Source organism: Pangasianodon hypophthalmus, chromosome 11 (assembly GCF_027358585.1).
Source record: "Pangasianodon hypophthalmus isolate fPanHyp1 chromosome 11, fPanHyp1.pri, whole genome shotgun sequence".
Lineage (NCBI taxonomy): Eukaryota > Metazoa > Chordata > Actinopteri > Siluriformes > Pangasiidae > Pangasianodon > Pangasianodon hypophthalmus.
This window is the reverse complement of record NC_069720.1, coordinates 10613035-10622879: the sequence shown is the minus strand read 5'-3', so window position 1 is coordinate 10622879 and position 9845 is coordinate 10613035. Positions and strand designations below refer to the sequence as shown.

At 40.4% G+C, this 9845-nt stretch overlaps 1 protein-coding gene across 2 annotated transcripts in view; it reads left to right on the top strand.

The window, feature by feature from the left end:
• The first annotated feature begins 535 nt into the window (after window positions 1-535).
• Window positions 536-9845, top strand: part of LOC113536758 (5-hydroxytryptamine receptor 3A) — a 9648-nt gene continuing 338 nt past the window's right edge. The window contains exons 1-8 of one of the 2 annotated variants that reach the window (XM_026930896.3): window positions 536-696; window positions 792-836; window positions 3939-4048; window positions 4213-4382; window positions 6490-6650; window positions 7120-7330; window positions 8757-9020; window positions 9324-9845. The exon at window positions 9324-9845 is cut by the window's right edge and continues 338 nt beyond it. In XM_026930896.3, coding sequence (XP_026786697.3) covers window positions 556-696; window positions 792-836; window positions 3939-4048; window positions 4213-4382; window positions 6490-6650; window positions 7120-7330; window positions 8757-9020; window positions 9324-9550 — 1329 coding nt within the window. In that variant the 5' untranslated portion in view covers window positions 536-555 and the 3' untranslated portion in view covers window positions 9551-9845. The remainder of the gene's footprint in view (window positions 697-791; window positions 837-3938; window positions 4049-4212; window positions 4383-6489; window positions 6651-7119; window positions 7331-8756; window positions 9021-9323) is intronic. The other variant, XM_034308849.2, reaches the window with a different exon arrangement.

Sequence of the window (9845 nt, the reverse complement as noted above, 5' to 3'; positions counted from 1 at the left end):
TCCATCACACAGTGAAAAACTCCCCCGTCCTACTAGGAGAACGTAAAGACTACTGTATATTAGCAGCACAATACGTCTCGGCCTGCCACAATATGAGGGACAGGGAGTGATCTGCCTCGCCCTTGTGTTTGTTCTAATTGTTAGGATTGCTCTGCTTTATTATTATTGTTTTATTTTTATTTTTTTTTACATTTATTAGTAAATTCACTTTTATTCTGTAATTGTATTCATTTTATCCTTCTTTTTTCAATTATTCTGTATATAGGGCCTTTATATTGTCCTTAATTTATGTACATTGTTTGCACTATTTTTTTTTTATTATTTTAATCTATTAGTATTTTATTTTGTTTTGTCTTTTTATTTTATTTCTCCTGTTTTTACACTACCCTTGGCAGTACAAATGTACAATTATTTGTTACGCCAATAAAGCACATGAAAACTGAAAAGTGAAACTGAGAGAGAGAGAGAGAGAGAGAGAGAGTTTGGAACACATCGTACAACTATAGTGTGTGTATGTGTGTGTGTTCTTCAGCCTCAGTGTGTGTGTGTGAGCTGATGTGTAGACCGGGTCACAGTGGACCAACCTATGAGTCTCTGCAGGAAGTATTCGACAGGAAGCCATTCAGACCGGCTGTGAACCTGAGTAACCCCACCATTGCCAACATCTCCTTCACCCTGTATGCTGTGCTTGGAGTGGTGAGTGTCCATGTGTGTGTGCGTGCATTTGTGTGTGTGTTTTAAGCCCCTTTTTGAACCTGTTTAACCTCTCTTTTTCTCTCGTGCTCTGTCAGAATGAGAAGACTCAGATCCTCACCACGTTCCTCTGGCTGCGGTTGGTAAGGACATGGCTGTGTTCCAAACCACCCGCTTTTATAGTGTTCATCAGTGTAAAACACTGTGGCACTGATAACTGAATGTGGCTGAAGTTAGCTGAAATACTACAAGTTTGCTATCTTTGTTGAACCATTGAAAACATTGTTCACCTTAAAGCAGTGTTGTGCAGACTAAGACTGAGGTTTAATGTGTTTACTACACAGGAACATTTATTGGCTAACTGAATCAAGTGTGCTAGTTCTGAGAGCATTGAAACTCTTTTTATTTATTTAATTTATCTTTATATATTTTGTGTGCTGAAGTTATTTAACGTTTCTTTTTCAACTCAATCCAACTTTATTTGTAAAGCGCTTTTAACAATGGGCATTATCACAAAGCAGCTTTACAGAAATACATAAACTCAGGATATAAATTTTCAATTTATACATTTATCCCTGATGAGCAAGCCATAGGCGAGGATGGCAAGGAAAAACTCCCTGAGATGATATGAGGAAGAAACCTTGAGAGGAACCAGACTCAAAAGGGAACCAATCCTCATTTGGGTGTGGATAATGTTTATAAAGAACGTTACTGGTGTGGACGTAGGAGCTGAAGTTGAAGCTATAGTTTTGAAAGTTGATAATGTGGTGTAAAAAAGTAATAACATTATCACCTACACCCAAAACAGAAGCATGACTTTGTACTATTATAGAGCTAGACATGGCTGCCATTTTCAGCATTTTTAATGTGAGATGGTGTTCATATGCTTCAAACAGCAATTATTATTAGGGTATTATAAGGGAAATAATTCCCCTCTGCAACTGCGTACTACATGGTCAAAAAGTGCAATTGTGTAACCAGGAAATTCATTATAGTTTTCAAGTGAAGCAAGTGATTTCCAAGTGATGAGAACTCCAACAAGAAGTAGGGCTTCAGGATGGATCAGGCAGGTCCAGAGAGCATGTGTAGCTCGACAGTGAGAGAGATAAAGAGAGAGAGAGAGATTATTAGGTATGCTAATTGTCACGTAATGGTTAAGGACGTGTATATTGTGTATATTGTATATTGTGTGCAGAGTGCAAGCAGGGACTCCGGCAAGACTAGCTATGACAACATAATTAAAAGGGAGAGCCAGAAGGTACCACAGACATGCAGCGGCCAACCTCTCCAACAAACCTGAGTGAATGCATGAGACAGGGATCCAAACATCCCAGTTCACGACAACCGTCTATGCCCTTAAATCCTCTAGATCTGCTTGTTTACCTAAGAAAAACTATTCATAAAAGGCTTGACTAAACAAATATGTTTTCAGCCTAGTCCTAAACACCCGAACACTAATTGCAAGTCCATAATTGTGGGGCTTTGTAAGAGAAAGCTCTGCCCCCTGCTATAGCCTTCACTATTCACGGTACCAACAAGTAGCCTGCATCTTTTGATCGAAGTAGGCGTGGCGGATCACAAAAGACCAAAAGTTCTCTCGGGTATTGCGGCACGAAACCATTTAGTGTTTTAGAGGTCGTATTTTATATAGTAGTATTTTATAATCAGTGTGAGATTTGATTGGGAGCCATAGCGGGGCTCCTTTACCTAAGGAGCCCCGCTATGGAGCCCCAGGGACGATGTGGTCATATCTTCTGGTTCTAGTTAGTACTCTTGCAGCTTCATTCTGGACTAACTGGAGCTTGTTTATGCACCTACTGGAACAGCCAGATGGTAAGGTATTACAATAATCCAACCTAGTGGTAACAAAAGCATGATCTAGTTTTTCCGCATTGTGCAGTGACATTATCTTTCTTATCTTAGCAATATTTCTGAGATGAAAGAAGGCTATCCTAGTAATATTATCTACATGAGCTTCAAATGAAAGACTGGAGTCAATAATCACACCAGGGTCTTTTACTGCTACACATGATGAAATAGAAATGCTATCCAGAGATACTATGTGATCAGAAACCATATTTCTAGCTGCGCGTGGTGCTAGTACAAGTACATCTGTCTTGTCAGAATTAGGTAGAAGGAAGTCAATAAGCATAAGCATTTTTGTTATCTTCTACTAGGGTGGAGAGATATGTTGATCTAGCAGCACTAAGAGATTTTCTATAGCTCAGAAGGCTCTCCTTCCTAGCTGTTTGAAATACTACCAATTTAGTTTGACGCCATTTACATTCTAATTTTCTAGTGGTCTGTTTTAATGTGCATGTGTGATTGGTATACCCAGGGTGCTAGTTTTTTCTCTCTAATTATTTTTCTAGAGTTTAGCGGAACATTGAATCTAATATGGGAAGTTGTACTGTGGTGGCTTTGGGGCTGCGGTTGCCGCTAGCAGGTTTGCACTCGAGTCTCCATCCAGTTTCTTCCTCTTATCGTGTCAGGGAGTTTTTCCTTGCCACCGTTGCCTCTGGCTTGCTCATTAGGGATAAATTCACATATTTATAATTTATTTTGTAGTTTAATTTAATTTGAATGTATTTATTTCTGTAAAGCTGCATTGTGACAATGTCCATTGTTAAAATTGCTATACAAATAAAATTGAATTGAGTCGAATTGAAGTTCTGTATGGTCATATGGTGATCCAATCATAGTTAATAACGCTGGGAGATTACTGATAAAACTCTGTGTAGTAGCTGACATGAATGTATGTTTGACACAGTAGTGTGGCAAGCTGCATATATTATGACTAAGACACATTTTAAGTGAGATGAGATAATGATCTGAGATAGCTTCAGACTGTGGAAATGTGACTATATTTTCCACATTTATTCTGAATGTTAGTATTAGATCAAGACTGTGACCACCATCTATGAAAAAAACAAAGGTAGAGTCTTTTAGGCACCACATAAAAGATCATTGATGAGTTTCAGGAAGAAAGACAACTATGAAGCTTTTAGTAAACATCAAATAGCTTCATAGTTGGCTTTCTTCCCGAAACTCATCAATGATCTTTTATGTGGTGCCTAAAAGACTCTACCTTCGTTTTTCAGAAACCTGAAAGTAAACAAGTGTGGGCGGGACTTACAGTCTGTTCATTAAAATTTTCAGTGTTCTAATGACTGAGGAGCTGTTTAGAACATAGCCGGAGTGGGATCATATGATTGTTGCTGTATGTGTGTGTGTGTTTCCTGTAGTACTGGTTTCACGAGTTCCTGATCTGGGACCCTGAGGCGTGTGATGGGATCAGTAAGATCTCACTTCCTGTAAGCAACCTCTGGTCACCTGACATCATCGTCTATGAGTTGTTAGTATTTGTTTTTCTTTCCATGTTTCCTCAGATCATCTGTCTCACTCTCTGTCTCACTCTCAATGTTAATGATGTGTCTCACTCTCTTACACTCTCTGTCTCTCTTGTACTGTTAATGATCTCTCTCTTTCCCTCTCTCTCTCTCTCTCTCTCTCTCTCAGTGTGGATGATGACGTGTCTCAGGCATGTCCATATGTGTATGTTAACCACACGGGTCACATTCGCTATGACCGGATGCTCAGACTCGTCACAGCATGTAATCTGCAGATCTTCAGTTTCCCGTTTGACGTTCAGAACTGCACCTTCACCTTTGGCTCCTACATGCACACAAGTAACTCACTTCATCACACTTCATCAAACTTCATCACACTTCATCTACACTTCAATACTTCATCACACTTCACCTACACTTCATCTACACTTCATCAGACTTCACCTACACCTCATCACACTTCATCTACACTTCATCTATACTTCATGTGCAGTTCATCTACAGTTCATCTACACATCATCACATTTCATCTACACTTCATCCACACTTCATCTATACTTCAACACTTCATCACAATTCAGCACACTTCATCTACGGTTCATCTGCATTTCATGTACAGTTCATCTACACTTCTTTACACTTAATCTACACTTCATCACACTTCACCTACACTTCATCTGCATTTCACCTACACTTCATCACACTTCACCTACACTTCATCACACTTAATCTACACTTCATCACATTTCATCTACACTTCATCACACTTAATCTACAGTTCATCTACACTTCATCTACATTTCATCTACACTTCACCTACACTTCATCTATACTTCATCACACTTCATCAACACTTCATCACACTTAATCTACATTGCAACACTTCGTCACACTTCATCTACACTTTACCACATTTCATCTACACATTACCTACACTTCACATACACTTCATCACACTTCATCACACTTAATCTACACTTCATCATTCTTCACCTACACTTCATCACACTTTATATACACTTTATCTACACTTCATCCACACTTCACCACACTACTGACCTTCAACACATCCAGAACTGAACTTGCATGTAGGAAACTTCGGTTCCTACATGCACACTAGATCATCCCTTCATCCCTTCATCCCTTCATATCAAACCACACACCCCATGAACTCACTTCACCAGAAGGCAGCAGTGTGAGCAGGCTCTGATTCAGATTTCTAAGATACCTGATGAGCATTCAGGCCATTTTCATGAAGATTAGATGTTCTGGAGGAAACACTGAGGGAAAGTTGATTCTGTCCTCACTACCCTCTGCATGGCTGAGAGAAGAGCACTTCCTGTACCATGTGGTTAAGATGTTCTCCATGCAACTGTAAAATGGCCTGGTGTATGTGGTGTTCATGTTGTTAAAGGTGTTCATGTTGTTCATGATGTTCATTGGGTTTGTGGAGTTTGTGGTGTTCGTGCCAAACCTCTCCAGTCTCCTAAAGTTATCAAGGTGATGTTCAGCTCTTTTCATCATTGCCCCAGTGTATGTTGCCCATCTGATCTCCTCAGAAATGTAGACACTCAGGAATTTGGAGTTGCACTGCCAGTCTATTGCTTGGTTGGTGACATGCTCCTTCCTGCTTCCTGTAGTCCATGATCAGGTTGTTTGGTCTTGATATTGAGGAACCTGATGTTAAGGTCTCGGGATTTTGAGTTCCTCTCTGCTGGTCTCCACATCACTTATGGAGATCACTATCATCTGTGAACACCAGCTACTAGATCAGTGCCTGCCACGGTGACATGGTCAGGGATGTCATCAGGTTCAGCTGCCTTGTAAGTAAATGACTTTTGTATACAGCATACAGGGTGCATCTGCATGTAAATAAAACTAAACTGAAAGCACTGGCTTGCAGGAGAATATTGCAGAATGTTGCTGTTGTTCTTTCGGCTGTTCCCGGTAGATTTGGCACAGATTTTACTCCAGACGCCCTTTCTCAGGCAAATCTCCACAGTTTTTATCCAAGCTTAGGACCGGCACAGGGAGCGCACTGTTGCACGCAACCCCAGCAGCTGGGGTTGGTTCCCTGGCCCGGAATCGAACCCAGGCTGAAGCAGTGAGAGTGATGTGACCTAACCACTAGCCCTCCAGGGACCTAGAATATTGCAGAATAATCACAGAATAATGTTCTGAAGCGTATGAACACCGTCTCACATTCTCTGAAAATGGCTGCCATGTCTAGCTCAATAATGGTACAAAGTTATGCTTCTATTTTGGGTATAGGTGATAATGTTATTACTTTATACACCACATTATCAACCTTCAGAAATATACCTTCAGCTCCTACAAACATTATCCACACTATTACACTACGTACACACTGACCTTACTCTCTCCTAAATATTTTATTTATTACTTTATCTAATTCAAATTATTTTGGTGTCTATGTGTGTTGCAGTTCGGGATGTGAGGGTGAAGCCTGCTCTCCCCTTTGATCAGATGTCAGGGAACTCAAAGCGTTACCTGGAGGCCAGCGGGGAGTGGGAGCTGGTGGTGATTTTGGGAGAAGCGGGAATTCTCAAGTTCGGCATAGACGAGTGGGACATCATCACCTTCTGGGTGAGAGACAGAAACAAATACACACATATAACAATATCCCAGTGAATGGGGTGTGGCCTCTGTACCTGTCAGTCTCAGTGAATGGGGTGTGGCCTCGGTACCTATTTGCACGAAACTGAATCACACTGTGTGTTGAATAATGAGGATCAGAAGACATGGAGGTTGGATTAGTGTTTAATAACTGAAATAAATACAGGTTGTCCCAAAAGTCTCCAACAGAGGGGAAATTAACATCTTTTAGAAAAATGTAACTTTATTTAGAAAACATCCTCCATCGCAACCTTGCGACAGACATTTTGATAAAAAGTGTTAATTTCCTCTATGTATGGAGACTTTTGAGACACCCTGTACAATAGTGCACCTTTAGACCTGACTGTAATTCACATACTGCATTGCACACATGTTCAACATTTCCTAATGTGTGTGTGTATGTGTGTGTGTGTGTGTGTGTGTGTGTGTGTGTGTGTAGGTGGTGATAAAGCGTCGGCCAATCCTGTATGTGGTGAATTTGCTCATCCCAAGCTCCTTCCTCATGGTCATTGACATTCTGTCCTTCTATTTGCCGCCTCACAGTGTTGACCGCGCCTCATTTAAGATGACGCTGATCCTCGGTTACACCGTTTTCCTGCTCATCATGAACGACCTGCTGCCGAGCACGGCCAACGGCACACCAATCATCGGTGAACTGATGCTAGCGTTAAATATTACTACATATTACCACACATGATTAACACATCATTTTTACACAGTTTTACTCATCGTCTTTGGGAACAGCAAAGCACTTTAAACTCAAATTAAACTGTGTTGGGATTTTATGGAATAGTTCTGGACAGGATCTCCTCCCAAATTTCCTCTGTTAATGGATTAGTGATCTCCTGCAGTCTCCAGTGGTCTTCTTTAGACTTAAAGTTATAGACATTACCTCTGACATCATGTCTAAACAAAAATAGCAAAAACTGTGAGTTTGGAAGGACAATTTTTTTAATTTCAGTTGATTAAATGAGGCCAAACTCCCATCTGTGTATACATCTCCAATGCCTCTATATAGAGAACGCTCCATCTAGCTGGGACATAAAGCACTGTGTAGGATTGGAGTATGGGTTGGAATGTGGACTGATGTTTTTTGGCTCTTAAGTAAAACATTTTATCTGGTGAATTTTTTAACTATGATATTATGAAGTACCATAGCTCTAGTATGTTTAACGTTTGAAAATAACAAAAGCAGGACTTTGGAACCGAGTGGGTCTCCAGTTTGATCTAGAAGAATCTGATCATGCTTTGTCCGGACATCTGCATCGCCTAAAATAAAGTGGCCTAATGTTTACTGCCCAATAACGGTGTTTATTGTGCAGGCCAAAGAAGGCGAACTTTAGAAATTCTTAGCTTCTCCACCCACAGTAAATGTTCAGCCACTGGCCACAATATGAGGTCTTACAAGAGAGTAGAGTGAATACGATAAATCTTTCCATAGTGATCATTTTTTTAAAATGTCCTTAAACTGCAAGAGATTCCCTCAGAGAAAAAATTCTATCTTTGTCTTGAGAGAGATGGATATGAGTGATCACTGGCTGATGATTGGTTTGATGGTTTGGTGATTTTTGAAATAATTTTAAGGTACAATGAATTCATTTGGAAGATAAACACTTAGAGCACCAACACGTTAAACAAACAAACAAAACTCACTGTAGAGTGAAAAAAAATGTTTATAAAGCTACTCTAGGGTGTGTTTGTGAAATGCACATATTATGAGTAATGTTCCCTTTGTTTATTCCCCTTGGTCATCTTAAGAGCTGTTTGATTTCTGTATCAGCTCATGTGAAGTCATGTGACAAGACAACTTTACTGTAAACTTACCCAGAATGCATTGCTACACACAGTGACAGTGTCCTATTCTACATGGAGGATGAAGCGCTTCAAACAGAAGCAATAACTCGCTTTAATTTATGTTTATTTCTCCACATTGCAGAAACTGTGTCATTCTGAATTACTGTCCATGTTTCTGTCATATAAAAGCTGATTTATTTAATCTACACAATTCATTTTATAGTTTTTTTGTTTGTTTTTTATTGTTATGTAATTTATTATTTTTATTCTCTATCCATTCAGGAATTTATTTCTCTGTGTGTTTGGCTATGATGGTCATCAGTCTGCTGGAGACTGTCATCATCACTAACGTTCTTCATCACAACTCCATGAAGTACCGCCCGGTTCCTCACTGGGTCCGAATGGTCGTGCTGAAATACATCGCTCGCTTCATCTGTTACAGTGATCCGGACATCACACACACACAGCGGAAAATACTGGAACAAGGAGACATCTGGAGCACGCAACAGACACACACCGGCACTATACAACACACACATGCTAACGGTAAGTCTCACAACATGAACACACATACCTGTGCTATACAACAGACACACACACACATACCTGCAGGTCTCAGACATTACATCAAAAATTATACATGTGAACGTGAGTTAATAAAAAAAAGCACCTTGTTCCAACTAATCAGCATTCACTTCATACTCATCAACTCACACACAGTGGAACTGCACACACACACACGCACACACACACTTACTATAACCACAAACTGCTATTATTATTATTATTAGTTCTGTGTCTTTGGCTCAAATTTTGCCTCGGCTGGATAGAAGTGTGTGTATGTATCAGCAGCAGGTGTGTCCCCCCTGTGTGTCCCCGAGCTGGTGGAGATCAGTGAGTGTGTGCGAGCGATTCGCTCTCACCTCACCATGCTGCAGCGAGAAGAAGCTCTGCAGGATGAGTGGTGTCACGTTGGCTACGTCCTCGACTTCCTGCTATTCCGCGTCTACCTAATGCTCATCACCTGCTACGCCTTCGTCATCATCTTCATGTGGTGCATCTGGATGTACCAGTAACACACACACACACACACACACCTCTTATCTGTACTCTCACTGTTTAAACATGTTGTGATTTGGCTGAATGTCTCACTTGTGTCCTCACAATTTGAATAAATTTAACTCTGTAAAGTTTAAAGTGTTTTTATTTTCAATAAAAATCCCATAAACATCTCTGCACATTTACCATTACTATTCTGATCCTGCCTGCACTATCCTGACCCCACCCCTACTACCCTGATTGTGCCCCGAGTACCCCAACCACACCGATTCCCCTGACCATACCCTTACTACCCTGACCACACCCCTACTT